General features: G+C 59.5%; 1 protein-coding gene across 1 annotated transcript in view; it reads left to right on the plus strand.

Annotated features, from left to right (window-relative positions):
- The first annotated feature begins 5,157 nt into the window (after nt 1-5,157).
- The window catches only part of SEC14L2 (SEC14 like lipid binding 2), a 29,402-nt gene continuing 17,869 nt past the window's right edge, over nt 5,158-16,690 (plus strand). Inside the window, exons 1-5 of the mRNA XM_062182405.1 lie at nt 5,158-5,296; nt 7,255-7,330; nt 12,490-12,533; nt 12,912-12,971; nt 13,198-13,386. Coding sequence (XP_062038389.1) covers nt 5,243-5,296; nt 7,255-7,330; nt 12,490-12,533; nt 12,912-12,971; nt 13,198-13,386 — 423 coding nt within the window. The 5' untranslated portion in view covers nt 5,158-5,242. The remainder of the gene's footprint in view (nt 5,297-7,254; nt 7,331-12,489; nt 12,534-12,911; nt 12,972-13,197; nt 13,387-16,690) is intronic.

Genomic DNA, 16,690 nt, shown 5'->3' on the forward strand with positions numbered 1-16,690 from the left:
CAAGAGGCAGTGACCGCGGCCAGGAACGGTTCGTGTCCTTGAGAGTGAACACACACACACGCGAGGCCATTTCGGACCACAGCAGGACACGCAGGAAGGAGTTCTGACAGCCTTAGGATGTGAGTGACTGGGAGCTCGGGGCTGCTGGGCTCAGGTGCCAGGCTCAGGGAGGCCTCTCTCGGGGGTCCTGGGTGGGTTGACACCCGGATACCAAGAACTTGAGCCACAAGACAGGAAGTGCAGACCAAAGCAGCGGATACGTTCACTCTGTTCCAAGCACTCACCTTGCCGTTCCAGGTCATTTTCAGGAAGTAGCCCGCTCACCCTCACACCCACCGCACAAGGCTGTAAGATGGTCATGGCTGTTTTACAGACGGGGAAACTGAGGCATGGAGGTCAAGGAACTTTGTGCAATGTCCAAGCCAGGACCCGAACTCATGTGGTCCCACTCCAGAGTTGGTTGTGTGTGTGGGGGGTGCCCCGGGGCCACCCTGCTTCTCAAAGTTACTAGCGTGGAACAAGTCTGGCAGCTGCACGCAACCCTGCGAGGACACTTGAGAAAGCCGGTGAAGAATTGGAATTAAAAGAGAAGTCCGGGGGTGGACATTTGGTCCGGCGGTTAAGACAGAATGAGAGGCCCACATTCCATACTGGAGGGCTTGGGTTTCCGGCCGCGCTCTGCTTCCAATTCCAGCTTCCTGCCGGTGTGTGGACACAGCAGGCAACAGGCGACGGTTCACGTCGCTGGGTCCCTGCCACCCACATGGGAGACCTGGGTGAAGCTCCTGGCTCCTGGCTTCAGCCTGGCCCAGCCCAGGCTGTTGTAGGCATTCAGGGAGTGAATCAGCGAATGGGAACCATCTCTCTGTGTCACTCTCTTTCTCTGTCTCTCTGCCTGTCAAATAGATTTTTAAATAAATAAAAGCCAGGAGCCAGGTGCTTCCTCCTGGTCTCCCATGTGGGTGCAGGGCCCAAGCACTTGGGCCATCCTCCACTGCACTCCTGGGCCATAGCAGAGAGCTGGCCTGGAAGAGGGGCAACTGGGACAGAATCCGACGCCCTGACCGGGACTAGAACCTGGGGTACTGTCGCTGCAGGCGGAGGATTAGCCTAGTGAGCCGCGGCACCGGCCTAAAAATATATTTCTTAAAAAGATAAGTTTGTTGGGGCTGGCACTGTGGTGCAGTGAGCTAAGCTACCGCCTGCAATGCCGGCAACCGACATCAGAGCACTGGTTCAAGTCCTGGCTGCTCCACTTCTGATCCAGCTCTAGGCTAAAGTGCCTGGAAAAGCAAAGGAGGATGGCCCAATTCCTTGGGTCCCTGCCACCCACGTGGGAGCCTCGGATGGAGCTCCTGGCTCCTGGCTTCGGCCTGGACCAGCCTTGGCCATTGCAGCCACCTGGGGGAGTGAACCAGTGGATGGAACCTCTCTCTCTGCTTTTTCAAATAAGTAAATTTTTTTTTTAAAAGAGATACATTTATACTGGTTCCAAAAAGATTGAAATCCATGCATAACTTTTTTTAATAATATACATTTTCCATGAACTTTTTGAAGCTCCCTTGTGCCTTTGGTGTGGGGCGAGGGTCTGGTGGGAGAGTAGAAACAGGAGCCTGTCCTTCCAAGGGCATCTCTGGGCTTGTGCCCGCCAGTGCCAGGGCCAGAGCAGGGTCTCCAGCGAGCTCTCCCCTCCAGGGGAGCCCCCTCCGGTCTCTCACTAACTGGGCCACCTCATTCTAAAGGGATTTGTCTCAGCGACAACTGGAGACTGGTGGGAAAGGGCTTAGGGATTAGACAGCGATCTCCAGGAAGGTGAGGGGCTTAATCAGGGGGCTCAGGTGTGGGCAGAGGGCAGGGAGAGGATTTGTGCCTTTGCAAAGCCGGCGTGGACTGCGGAAGAGAGCGGGGAAGCTCTGTGTTGCATTCCCACGACGCACAATGGGAGTCCGAATCCTCCCTCCCACTCGGGCGCCCCCACCCCCACCCCACACACCCGCAGGGCTGGTAGGGGAGGAGGGGGAAGGCTGGAGTCAGGGCCTCTCTGCCTGGCCACTGCTGTGCAAACACAAGGGCTTTCTAGAGAGTTCCCTGTGCCCTGGCCCCCGGGAAGTGGGGTGCTCCACAAATATTTGCTGAAGAGTTTACTGACTCTCAAATCGCTGTGCCCATCTCTGCGCTGCCCACGTCCCCCTGGCACCGTGGGATCCGGGCTGAGGGCACCCAGGGGTTCAGTCTGGGGGCAGCTCTGATTTTGTGACCTCGAGGCCAAGACCCCCACTTTAGTGAGGAAGTAACCAAGAGCCAGGGGGTGACCGAAGGAGCCTCCCCCACCCCAAACATGTTGGATGCTGAAGAGTCAGCTCACCAACTCAAAGACACGGGGCAGAACCAGGCTGAGGGCTCCTCGTTCAGTGCCCCTTGCACACCCAGAAGCTTCTAGAAGCCAGGGCTCCAGCTCCCCAACTGAGGACCACTAACCCCCGTGTTCCCGCTAAGACCCTTGCCCCGCCTTCTCGGATTTGTTCACACCTCCCCAGCTTCCTTCACCAAACCCCCCAGAGCGAGGCATTCTCAGAACAATGAACCTGTCACAGAATGTTCTAGGCACCTGTCACGGAATGTTCTCGCCTCCAGCCTTCTGGACCGAAGGCTGAATGCTCCTTGTTGGGTCAGGCTGTTCCCCTATAGTCACCTCTGGCGCACACAGGAGTCTGTGTCAAGGTCAAGGGCGGAGGGGCTCCTGGCTGGCAGAGGTCACGGTGCCTTGGGTGTAGCGGGGTGAGGACCCTGGAGACAGCAGTGCACCAGGGTCTTGCCTACCAGGAGGATCTGGTAGAGGCAGGAAGGCGCAGGTGCGTCCCAGCGACAGCTTCTGATGGAAGCGGAAGTGTGGGAGGAAGTGAGTGGCAGCTGAGTCCAGCAGGGAGGCTAGGAAAAGACGAGGGGTGGCCTTGGATGCAAGCTGGCGTGATGGGGCTGATTCCTGAAGGGACCGGGGAGCCATTGAAGGTTCTTGAGCAGGAGAGCAACACACCTCCCAGCAAGTGAGAGTCGTCTGGCGAGGACGGGGGGGCCAGGGGGAAAAAGTGGGGATGGGAAGGAAGGACTGTTTCATAGTGGTCCTCTCTCTCTCTCTAATAAATAAATCTTAGGAAGAGAGAGAGAGATTTTCTACCCATTGGTTCACTCTCCAAATGGCTCCAATGGCTGGAGCTGGGCCAGGCCAAAGCCAGGAGCTTCTTCCAGGTCTCCCACGCAGGTGCAGGGGCCCCAGGACTTGGGCCATCTTCTACTGCTTTCTCAGGCCATAGCAGAGAGCTGGATCAGAAGCGGAGCAGCCGGGACTTGAACCAGCACCCATATGGGGTGCTGAACTGCAGGCTACGGCTTTACCCACTACGCCACAGCACCGGCCCCTGGCAGGGTCTTAAAGAGAGATCTTAACCGCACATCCAGAGGGGCAGACAGTGTCCTGTTTCAAGTCAGAAGCCAGAGGGGTCTCTAACTGGGGCAGGACTGCTGGGACTGCCCGGAAGCCCCGTTAGAGGCTGCAGCTGGGTTCTCCCGGCCACGGGGCAGAGCTTGCACCCTCGCTGTGTGCCTGTGGCAAATCCCTAAGGCAAGGGCCACCTCGGGGACGGAGTCTTCAAGAGCACTTCCAAGAGTCTTTTTTTATTTTTATTTTTTGAATATTTGCTCATCTATTTGAGAAGGAGGGAGGAGGGAGATCTCCCATCCTCTAGTCCAATCCCCAAATGCCTGCAGCAGCTGGGTTGGGCCAGTCAGGGTCTGGGTCTCCCACAGGGACCCAAACACTTTCGCCACCTCCTGCTGCCTCCCAGGGTGCATGTCAGCCGGAAGCTGGGATCAGGAGCGGAGCCCCAGCCTGAACCCAGGTCCTGGGACACGGGACACAGGCGTCCCGAGCCAGCATCTCAAGCCAGCATCTTTCCCGGGCCAGCTGCCGGCCGCCTGTGCCTCCTGAGCCGGCCGTGTGAGCAGAGAGCCCACCACAGCTCTGCTCTCCCTCCCTCCCCTCTCTCTCGCCTCCCCTCTGGCCGTAGCCATATTCCTTTTTCTGCCTGTGTCGCTGTGCTGGCACAGAATGAACACTCGGAACCTTAAGGCCCAGGATAAATGCCACTCCTTCCAGGAAGCCCTCTAGGATTTTTTCCAGACCCTTCTTCCTTTTAAGTTCCCAGCCACTTGCTGCCGTGCTGTGGGACCTTCTAGTGGACGTGGCTGTTTCTCTTCCCTTGGGCAGGGGAGGGTGGTGTCTGATTTGCGTCTGAGGCCAGCACGAGGCCCACGGCCAGGAAAGAATGGCCAACGGATGTGACTGGCTGCCGCAGGGGCAGTAGGGGGGCTGCTAGCAGGCGGCAGGGGGTGGGGGAAGAGTGTCGAGCTCAGAAATGGCAGGGACTGGGGTACGGTGGGACCGTCAGGTGGTACCAGCTGCAGCGGAAGAGGCTGCTGGGCTGCGGCGACCAGAATCCATCCCATAATCAGACCTGCAACTGCCCGGGAACCCTCAGCTCGGGGAAGCAGATGAGCCCATAGCAGGCCTGAGTTCCCGAGGGCTGTGGAGGAAGTGGTTCCCCCGGGCTAGGCCCCCTGCAGCGAGGGAGCAGCCAGGGGCAGCAGCAGAGGGCCGACCCCCGGGTTTGGGGTTGGGGAGGCAGGGGTCTGTGTTTCCTTGCCGCCCCTCGGAGGGGACAGACAAAACTGTCAACGCGGAAAAGCTGGGAGCGGTAGTTGGAAGCCACAGACTGGAAAATACCCAACTCCCTGGAGGGCTAGACTGTAGGGACCCCTGGCAGCCCACCACCCACCGCGGGCCTGCGCTCCTCCCGCCGCCCCCCTGGGGGCCTGATCTCAGAGGACCTTGTTCAGATGGGAACCAGGCCCCGAGAACGGAGGGGTCTGGCCCAAGGTCACGCCGCGAGCTAAGGATGCACTTGGCACCTGCAGCCCAGACCTGTGCGCTCGCGATGCTCACTGATCTCCGTGCCACTGCGCCCTCCCGCTCGCCATCCGCCCCGGGGTCCCCGGGACCCGCGTCCCCGCCTCCCCGCACGCTCCCTACCCCGCCCCTCGGGATCCTTTAAGAGGCGGGGTTTGGCCGCCAGCCCCGCGGCCCGGGCAAAAGCCTGGGACTTTACTCCGGCGGTGGCGGCGGCGGCGAGCGAGAGTCCCTGCTCCATCAGCTGCCGCAACCGCCGCGCCCCGAGCCGCAGCCACGATGAGCGGCAGGGTGGGCGATTTGAGCCCCAAACAGCAGGAGGCTCTGGCCAAAGTGAGTCCTCCACCCTGGCCCGGGGCGGGGGTGGCGGCCAGCGGGGCAGGGGCTGGGAGCGGGAGGCGGAGGGGGCCGGCAGCCGGGCGAGGGGGGGCGCACATGGCACCTGGCGCCCTGCCCCGGCCCGCCTAGGGGGCGCCGGGGAAGTTTGGCCGCCCCCGCCCCGGCCCCGGCCCCCCGGAGCTGCCACCTGGGAAGCAGTGGTTGCTTGGAAGCCCTGGGAGGCAGCTGAGGGCACAAAGGCAACGTTTATCCTCGGGGGCTGGCAGGGCCTCGGGCCCCGGGGGCAGGGGCAGGGCCTCGGGTTCTCTCCCACTTCCGGGAGGTTTTCCTCTTGAGAAGAGGGCCCTGGACAGCTCCTCCGGAGGCCGGCGTAGCTCTTGGTCGGGCACCAGGTGGCTGTGCGTGCGACCTTGGCCAAACCCCTGTCCGGCTCTTTGCATCTTGCCGGCCTGAAGCGAGGACCAGGTGATGCTAAAGACAGCAGCTTCACGCGCGAAGTGGAGGGTCCCTCCTCCCCCACGCCAGCCCCGTGACTCCCTGGGTTTGGGGTTAGTGGGAGTAGACACCAGCCCTCCCCTATCTATCTTGCAACTCAGCTCTAGCCTGGCTCAGGACTTACTTGGGTGCACCTGCTGTTGCCTTAGCAGCGCCTTGGGTGCACCTGCTGTTGCCTTAGACGCGCCTTAACACCTGGGCAGAAATTCTAGGGCTGGCCACCCCGCTCTGCACCGGCTCGAATCTCTCTCTGTCTTTGGGAGAAGGGAGACCGGCCCAGAGTCAACTGGGTCAGGCCCCAAGTTCTGGAGGCTCCATGGCCGGGCAGCTTTCCATTGTGGGAAAGGATGGGGGTGGCGGCGCCGGTGGTGGCGGCTGTCTCCTGCCGTGGCAGCAGTGGGCAGGGCCTGGCCCTGGGAAGGCTTTGTCCCAGGCCAGGCCTCCCCCATGCCAGGGAGGCTGGACAGGGGCGGCCTCAGAGTTTACTGCTGACCCGCAGGGGAAGTCGGGCAGAGAAGGGATTAAGTGGTGATTAAACCGCAAACCAGGGGCCCGGTGGGGTCCTTGGTGCCTGCGGTTTGGATGAAAACTTTTCCCTGGGAGCTGCTTTCGGGGGCCGGGTCCCTGGCTGACCTAGGCAAGGGGCAGAGGTGGCCGGTCCCCATTGGTTCCCTCCGGAGCTGTCCTGTAGGTCAGTGACCGGGGAAAGGTGAGTGGCTGGGAGCGTGGAGCCTGCTGCACTACGGGACAGGGAGAGGCTGGAGGTGGGAGTGGCCGGCCTGCTGGGTCATTGTCCACCTGCCTTGTTTGTCACCACCTGCTTGTGCCTCCTGGGACTGTTCCCTCTCTCTGGACCTCTGGCCTCCCTTCTCCCACTGCCTGTGAAGTTCTTGGAGCCCATCCTGGAAGCCATTGTGCTATGCAGCCACACGAGAGCGCCCTCCTCCTGCTTTCTGGTCTCCCCACCCCTGCACACTGGTCACGTGCCATCCCAGTAGGGTGTGTGTGTGTAAGACCACCGTGAGAAGACCCTGTACTCTGGACTCGGGCAGGCCCCAGTCTGCATCCCAGCTCTGCTGGTTACTGTTCGACCTCGGACTTGTGACTCAGCCTCTCTGAGCTTCCACTCCTTCACGTCTAAAATAGGGACAGGGGTACCCCTAGGGGCTCTGAGTGAGGAGTGAGTCTAGGGCCGAGATCAGCGCTGGGCACACGGGCAGCGCTTGGAACCCAGAGTGCCTGCTGTGACAGCTGGCTGGGCGCGCAGCGGCCTGGCCACTGCACTGGGCTGGGAACGCGCGGGCCACAAGGCAGGAGCAGGGTCTCTCTCCCTTCCCTCCTCTTCTCCAGTGAGATAGGGTAGGTCACGCCACGCACAGTGTCTGCAGAGTGGAATCGGGCTGGAGAGGGGTCCAGCCTAGGGCTCCCCCCGCTCACCTAGCCGCCTCTCCCTACAGTTTCGAGAGAACGTTCGGGATGTGCTGCCCACCCTGCCGAACCCAGACGACTACTTTCTCCTGCGCTGGCTCCGAGGTGAGGGAAGAGGGGTTGCCGGGGGCGGGCTGGGGCAGGGGGCCTGTTCTGGGGCACAGAATGCCACCCTCTGAAGCCCCTGCTCGTGGTGACCTCAGCCCAGGAGGCGTTCAGCAAGAGAAAACCTCAACCCTCTTGTTGGAGACTCTGAGAGGTGAAGTGACTTGCTCCAGGTCACACAGCGAGCAAGTCCTTCCTGTCCACTCCAGAAATCTGCTGTGCTGATGGGCTTGGGGGAGCCGGCTGGGGAGTAGCCAGTCTAAGAAAGGCCCCAGCCGTGTGGGAAGTCAGAGCCTGGGAGAGGCCGGCCCTGTGTGTGCCCTGCTGCGGTGGCCGCTCCCCTGCGGCCAGCAGCAGCCCAGGCAGCTAGACAAGTGGGCAGTGTGCGTAGGGGAGGGGTGGCTCACGTTGGGTTCAGCCCTGCTTGGGCTGACAAGGCTCTGCCGCCACCAGGCTCCTGGGCCCTGAGCTCTCGTTCCAGCTCTGCGCCGGTGTGGCTGTGGCACCTGCTAGGGGCCAGGCTCCTCCTCCGAGAGCAGGCTGACACAGGCTGAGCGCTCTGTCCGTGGCCGGGAAGCCCATACGTTTCTGTGAGCATCAGGCTCGCGCTCAGCCCGGTCCCCCAACTCCTGAAAACCCTTTCATCCTTCTCCTCCTTCTCTCCGGTGACTCAAGTCGAGGCCGCCCTCCCCGCTTCTTCTGACACACTTCTATGGCTTTTTTCCTTTATAGAAGCTTCATTGCCAGGCATCGAAATCCTAAAAAAAATTTCCCTTAGATGAAAGAGCTTTGTAGTGATGTAGAATCCTGCCCCCAAACATTGAGGGATAAATCCTGCTCTTGTTAATGACGTACGGACGTGGACGCACACACACATTCACATGTACAACATGCATGAACACACTTACATATACACATGTACTCACATATACACACACATATACACACAGACATGTATACCCATACACACTCACACACTCACATATACACATATGCACACGTTCACTTATGCACACATTCACACTCACACACATGCACACACATACACTCATATACACACATACACTCACACACATATACACACTCACATATACACACTCACTCACACACTCACACACACACACTCACATATACACACATGCACACCCATACACACATTCACTTATGCACACATTCACACTCACACACATGCACACACTCACACACACATACACTCATATACATACATATACACACATACACTCACACACATATACACACTCACATATACACACTCACATATACACACTCACTCACACATACACACACTCACATATACACACATGCACACCCATACACACATTCACTTATGCACACATTCACACTCTCACACATGCACACACTCACACACACTCACACACATACACTCATATACACACATACACTCACACACACATACACACTCACTCACACATACACACTCACACACACACACTCACATATACACACATGCACACCCATATACACATTCACTTATGCACACATTCACACACACATTCACACACACATGCACACACTCACACACACATACACTCATATACACACATACACTCACACACATACACACTCACACATACACACTCACACACTCACATACACACACACTCACATATACACACATGCACACCCATACACACATTCACTTATGCACACATTCACACGCACACACATGCACACACTCACACACACATACACTCAAATACATACATGCACACATATACACACAGACACACACTCACACATATACACACAGACACACTCACACATACACACTCACACACTCACATATGCACACACTCACACTCACACACATGCACACACTCACATACACACACATACACTCAAATACATACATGCACACATATACACACAGACACACACTCACACACATATACACACTCACATATACACACTCATATACACACATGCACACATATACACACAGACACACTCACACACTCACATATACACACTCACACACTCACATATGCACACACATGCACACACTCATACTCACACACACATATATATACATACACTCATATTCACACGTACACACATATACACACAGACACACACTCACACACATATACACACACTCACACACATATACACACTCACATACACACACATTCACACTCACACCCCCCAGGAGTCTTGGAGCAGGTGACGAGACATGTTTTCCTTTTCTTTCCCAAAATTGAATGCAGATGGCCAGCTCCTGACCGACTGCCAAGAAACACCTGGGGGCTGGCGCCTCCTGGAGAGCCCTGTGGGGCCTCCCATCCCTCTGAGAGTGTCACTTGTCCTCTCCCTCCCATTCCCCAGCCCAGCCTGCCCAGCGAGGGGGCGGCGGTGGAGTGGGTCCAGGCGGCAGGCAGTTCTAGCCCAGCATTTACCGAAGGGCTGGAGCAAGAAGCCGGTGGGTGGAGAGAGGAGGCAGGCCGTGGCCTCCTTAAAGGGCCAGGCGAGATACACACACACACCAGCTAGCGGGATGCTGTCAGGGCAGGCCGTGTGGTCTCAGAGAGCTGGTCTACCCCCTAACTCCTGAGTCCTGGGGTCACCCCTCTTTCCATAAGGCTTGATGGTTTACCCAGTACTCCCAGGAATAGCAAACATCACCCCATTTGTCAGATGAGAAAACTGAGGCCTTGGGCAGGGGGCCTACCTGAAGGCCCACAGTCAGTGCCAAGCAGAATCGGGGGAGGGGGCAGAAAGCCTGGGACTCCCGACTCCGGGGCAGCGTGCCTCCCAGTTACCCACAGATCCCTCCCGGGAAGCCACGTGGCTCCTGCAGCCCGGCTCTGGGCTTCAGACCCAGTCTCCTCTGTATTCGGCTTGAGTCTCAGGTTTCCGGGCAGGAGCTCAGGCCTGCCCTGTCCTTATGATGAATTTCAATGAGGGTTTCTCTTTTGGTTTTTCAAAGTAGCAACAACAACCACAGAAACCCTTTTCTGTTACTCTCTTTGATTCTAAAGGAGTCATTTGCAGATCCTCCAACCTAGGTGGGGACTTGGAGGTTCAGTGGGGTTTTTTTTTTTTGCACTGCCCCCCACACCTCCACTGGGCACTGAGGGTGGGTAACCAAGTCCTCACTGTCTCTCCCGGGCCGGGCCTGGGCCCTGGCCCCCCCAGCGAGGAGGATCAGAGAGCAGGACGAAGCAAGCCCATGGTGGAGATCTGTGGACTTGGGATGCTCCACGTGGTGCCTGAGCTGCCCCTGAACATGGCAGCAGGGGCTCCTGGAGACGCCTGGCTCAGCAGGCACCTGGGGACATGGAGCAGGGTGATGCCAGGAGCAGGTGGCACCTCGGGCTGGCAAGGCAGAGCCCTGTGGATGTTCAACCCCTGTCCCCCCCCACCCTGGCAGATAAAGGTTAACTGGACAGCTTCCCGGAGATAAGAGGGCTCGAAATTCACCACCACTCCTGTTCCCTGGGAAGATAAGGACAGTCCTCATGGAAGGGGTTGCCCCTGGCCCAACGCCCTCACCGTAAGAGCGTGCTGCCTTGTGTGCCTAGCTTACCCCATGATTGGCTCCGAGGTGTGCAGTGTCTTGTCCAAGGTCGAACAGAGGAGGTGGGGGAGCCAGGATGCAAACCCAGGTCATGTTCCTCCACAAGCTGCCCGTGCTGGCACAGTGGCTGTGAAGGGTGGCATCAGGAGGAGCTTCCTAAGGCAAGGGTTGCTGTTCAGCTCTGCAGCCTGGGTCCAGCACCTACGATGGGCATGGCACAGCTCAAAGCTCTTAATGCACTCTCTGGTCCCAAGGGAGATCAGATTGCCTGATGGTGGCATCAGGGGATGTGCCCAACCGCTCCTGAGGAGCGATGCCCAAGGGACTGGGGACAGTCCGGAGGGCAGTGTGCAGTCTGGCCCAGGTTCCAGGTCTATCAGCAGATCTAGATGTCAATCAGACCCACAGAGGACATACAGCCTGGAGGAACAGGTCAGAGGGCAGATGACAAATTGGTCAGAATCTAGATCTTCAAATGTCTTGAGAGGGTGGAATGAAACCCTCTTGTAACATGATGAAATTTGATAGGGATGGATGGCGGCTCCCGCCTCCCCAGGTAGGGGCCGGAGGCTCAGCAGCTGCGCAGGTGAAAAGGATTTGGGGTTTTTGGTGACTGTCAGTTCCACCTGCGTTAAGGGCATGACTGTTGCTAGGAGAGTTCTTGGGCTTTAGTGGCAAAGGTGGGCAGTACCTGGTGCTGGGCGGGGCTCTGCACCGCACTCTGCGAGGGGTACTGGCTAACTGGGAACCATCCAGAAGGAGGTTGTTTGGAAGGGACGAGAGGGTGGATGGTGGCAAGTGGCTGAAGCCTCCAGACGATGATCAGCTTGGTGGGAGGGGAGACTCCCGGTGGCTAAGAATTTGTCCCAGTCATGGAGGGGTTGTAATGTGGCTGAGTATCTCTGGGCAGGGGTGGGGAATCTCAGCTCAATATACCCAATAGAACAGTAAGTGGGGGGCAGGTGTTGTGGCTCAACCCATTGTGTTGTTGCATGGGATGCTCGCGTCCCATATTGGAAGGCTAGTTCAAGTCCCGCCTGCTCTACTTCCCAGCTGTCTTCCTGCTGATGTGCCTGGGAAGGCAGCAGATGACAGCTCAAGTACTTAGGTCCCTGCCACCCATGTGGGACACCTGGATGGAGTTCCTGGCTCCGCCCTGGCTGTTGCTGTCCTCTGAGGCGTGCATTAGTGGATGGAAGATCTCTCTCTGTGCCAGCTGCAGCCCAATAGCAGGGCAGCCGTGTTCATCTTTGAACTGTGGGTCAGTTTCTTAGGACTGATGTTAGTGCAGGAGATAAAGTTTGGCCGTGTAGTGGGGGATGGCCAAATGATAAGAGGGTCCAGGGTTCCCTGAGATGAGATAAGACCCGTCACTTGCCTGTATCCACTGGGTTGAAGTTACAATGTTGCCTCCAAGCGCCTGGAACCTTGACCTGCTGCGCCCGCAATGCCCAGAGCCAGGGGCAGATCCTCCCATCAGCTCCCACCTGTGGGCTGGTGTGTGTGGCCGGCAGCTCCGGGGACAGGGAGCTCTCCCCACCCTGAGATGCTCACCCCCACCCCATGCTGGCCTTGCCCTGACTGTGTTCCCTTGTTTCAGCGAGAGGCTTCGACCTGCAGAAGTCCGAGGCCATGCTGCGGAAGGTGAGCGCCGTGTGTACACAGCTCCCACTGTCGGCTCAGTTCCTCCCCGTGAGGATCGCGCCTTGCTTGGACTTCCTGGCTTGCTTCTGCCTACCTTGACGGCAGCCTTTGGCTTATACAACGTGCCTGAGTATTAAGTCACCACTGTCGTGCCTTGCCCCTCCCGGCCCAGGTGTGTTCCCTCCCCTGCAGACACGGAGCTGTCACAGCACTGGGCCAGCTGGAAGTGATAAGTTCTCAAACCTTCTTCCTGCCTCTCGCCTTCCCGTGAACACCGGTGGTCAGGGGCTCTGTCTGTGCTGTTGCTTACGTGCTAGATGCCTGTGCAGGCCCCACCCCTCCTCCTGCTCTTTAAATGTCCCGATGGTGTCTTTGCAGCACGTGGAGTTCCGAAAGCAAAAGGACATTGACAACATCTTTAGCTGGCAGCCTCCAGAGGTGAGGATAAATTCTCCCACCCCTACCCCTGCAACTTGTGTCCACTGGGACCCGCGGAGGAAAGGTGTGGCAGTGGCGTCTGAGCCCAGGTAGTTCTCAGAGTGGGTACCCCTGGGCACCCAGGGGAAGGAGAGGATGAGGAGCCTGGAGGATGGTCCTGTGATCCGGGGAAGGCCTGGATGAGCCAGGCGTGCTGAGCAGGTGCCTCCCCTGCATCTCTGCCCAGGTGGTCCAGCAGTACCTGTCCGGGGGCATGTGTGGCTACGACCTAGAGGGCTGCCCAGTCTGGTACGACATCATTGGCCCTCTGGATGCCAAGGGGCTGCTGTTCTCAGCCACCAAACAGGACCTGCTCAAGACCAAGATGCGAGACTGCGAGCTGCTTCTGCAGGAGTGCGCCCGCCAAACCACTAAGGTGAGCGCGGCTGGAACTGAGCCGTCCGCCCCACCACGGCAGAGGCAATCAGACAGGAGCGGGGCTGTCACCTGAGGATCAAGGCGATCAGACAGGAGCGGGCTGTCACCTGGGGATTGAGGCGATCAGACAGGAGCGGGCTGTCACGAGGGATCCAGGGGATCAGACAGGAGTGGGCTGTCACGAGGGATCCAGGGGATCAGACAGGAGCGGGGCAGTCACGAGGGATCCAGGGGATCAGACAGGAGCGGGGCTGTCACGAGGGATCCAGGGGATCAGACAGGAGCGGGCTGTCACGAGGGATCCAGGGGATCAGACAGGAGCGGGGCTGTCACGAGGGATCCAGGGATTCAGACAGGAGCGGGGTTGTCACCTGGGGATCCAGGGGATCAGACAGGAGCGGGGCTGTCACGAGGGATCCAGGGGATCAGACAAGAGCGGGGCTGTCACGAGGGATCCAGGGGATCAGACAGGAGCGGGGCTGTCACGTAGGGATCCAGGGGATCAGACAGGAGTGAGGCTGTCACGAGGGATCCAGGGGATCAGACAGGAGCGGGGCTGTCACGAGGGATCCAGGGGATCAGACAGGAGCGGGGCTGTCACGTGGGGATCCAGGGGATCAGACAGGAGCGGGGCTGTCACGAGGGATCCAGGGGATCAGACAGGAGCGGGGCTGTCATGAGGGATCCAGGGGATCAGACAGGAGCGGGCTGTCACGAGGGATCCAGGGGATCAGACAGGAGTGGGCTGTCACAAGGGATCCAGGGGATCAGACAGGAGCGGGCTGTCACGAGGGATCCAGGGGATCAGACAGGAGCGGGGCTGTCACGAGGGATCCAGGGCATCAGACAGGAGCGGGGCTGTCACGAGGGATCCAGGGGATCAGACAGGAGCGGGGCTGTCATGAGGGGTCCAGGGGATCAGACAGGAGCGGGGCTGTCACGAGGGGTCCAGGGGATCAGACAGGAGTGGGGCTGTCACGAGGGATCCAGGGGATCAGACAGGAGCGGGGCTGTCACCTGGGGATCCAGGGGAATAGACAGGATCGGGGCTGTCACGTGGGGATCCAGGGGATCAGACAGGAGCGGGCTGTCACGAGGGATCCAGGGGATCAGACAGGAGCGGGGCTGTCACGAGGGATCCAGGGAATCAGACAGGAGCGGGGCTGTCACGAGGGATCCAGGGGATCAGACAGGAGCGGGGCTGTCACCTGGGGATCCAGGGGAATAGACAGGATCGGGGCTGTCACGAGGGGTCCAGGGGATCAGACAGGAGCGGGGCTGTCACGAGGGATCCAGGGGATCAGACAGGAGCGGGGCTGTCACGAGGGATCCAGGGGATCAGACAGGAGTGGGCTGTCACCTGGGGATCCAGGGGATCAGACAGGAGCGGGCTGTCACGTGGGGATCCAGGGGATCAGACAGGAGCAGGGCTGTCACGAGGGATCCAGGGGATCAGACAGGAGCGGGGCTGTCATGAGGGATCCAGGGGATCAGACAGGATCGGGGCTGTCACGAGGGATCCAGGGGATCAGACAGGAGCGGGGCTGTCATGTGGGATCCAGGGGATCAGACAGGAGCAGGGCTGTCACCTGGGGATCCAGGGGATCAGACAGGAGCGGGGCTGTCACGTGGGGATCCAGGGGATCAGACAGGAGTGAGGCTGTCACGAGGGATCCAGGGGATTAGACAGGAGCGGGCTGACACAAGGGATCCAGGGGATCAGACAGGAGCGGGGCTGTCACGAGGGATCCAGGGGATCAGACAGGAACGGGGCTGTCACGAGGGATCCAGGGGATCAGACAGGAGCGGGCTGTCACGAGGGATCCAGGGGATCAGACAGGAGCGGGGCTGTCACGAGGGATCCAGGGGATCAGACAGGAGCGGGGCTGTCACGAGGGATCCAGGGGATCAGACAGGAGTGGGCTGTCACGAGGGATCCAGGGGATCAGACAGGAGTGGGGCTGTCACGAGGGATCCAGGGGATCCGACAGTAGCGGGATGTCACGAGGGATCCAGGGGATCAGACAGGAGCGGGGCTGTCATCAGGGATCCAGGGGATCAGACAGGAGCGGGCTGTCACAAGGGATCCAGGGGATCAGACAGGAGCGGGCTGTCACGAGGGATCCAGGGGATCAGACAGGAGCGGGGCTGTCATGTGGGGATCCAGGGGATCAGACAGGAGCGGGTCTGTCACGAGGGATCCAGGGGATCAGACAGGAGCGGGGCTGTCACGAGGGGTCCAGGGGATCAGACAGGTTCGGGGTTGTCACCTGGGGATCCAGGGGATCAGACAGGAGCGGGGCTGTAATGTGGGGATCCAGGGGATCAGACAGGAGCGGGGCTGTCACGAGGGATCCAGGGGATCAGACATGAGCGGGCTGTCACGAGGGATCCAGGGGATCAGACAGGAGCGGGCTGTCACGTGGGATCCAGGGGATCAGACAGGAGCGGGGCTGTCACGAGGGATCCAGGGGATCAGACAGGAGCGGGGCTGTCACGAGGGATCCAGGGGATCAGACAGGAGCGGGGCTGTCACGAGGGATCCAGGGGATCAGACAGGAGCGGGCTGTCACGTGGGATCCAGGGGATCAGACAGGAGCGGGGCTGTCACCTGGGGATCCAGGGGATCAGACAGGAGCGGGGCTGTCACGTGGGGATCCAGGGGATCAGACAGGAACGGGGCTGTCACCTGGGGATCCAGGGGATCAGACAGGAGTGGGCTGTCACGAGGGATCCAGGGGATCAGACAGGAGTGGGGCTGTCACGAGGGATCCAGGGGATCAGACAGGAGCGGGGCTGTCACGAGGGAATCAGGGGATCAGACAGGAGCGGGGCTGTCACGAGGGATCCAGGGGATCAGACAGGATTGGGGCTGTCATGAGGGATCCAGGGGATCAGACAGGATCGGGGCTGTCACCTGGGGATCCAGGGGATCAGACAGGAGCGGGGCTGTCACGAGGGATCCAGGGGGTCAGACAGGAGCGGGGCTGTCACGAGGGATCCAGGGGATCAGACAGGAGTGGGCTGTCACCTGGGGATCCAGGGGATCAGACAGGAGCGGGCTGTCACGTGGGGATCCAGGGGATCAGACAGGAGTGGGGCTGTCACGAGGGATCCAGGGGATCAGACAGGAGCGGGGCTGTCACGAGGGATCCAGGGGATCAGACAGGAGCGGGGCTGTCACGAGGGATCCAGGGGATCAGACAGGAGCGGGGCTGTCACGAGGGATCCAGGGGATCAGACAGGAGCGGGGCTGTCACGAGGGATCCAGGGGATCAGACAGGAGCGGGGCTGTCATGAGG

Source organism: Lepus europaeus, chromosome 23 (genome assembly GCF_033115175.1).
Source record: "Lepus europaeus isolate LE1 chromosome 23, mLepTim1.pri, whole genome shotgun sequence".
In the NCBI taxonomy this organism is placed as follows: Eukaryota; Metazoa; Chordata; class Mammalia; order Lagomorpha; family Leporidae; genus Lepus; species Lepus europaeus.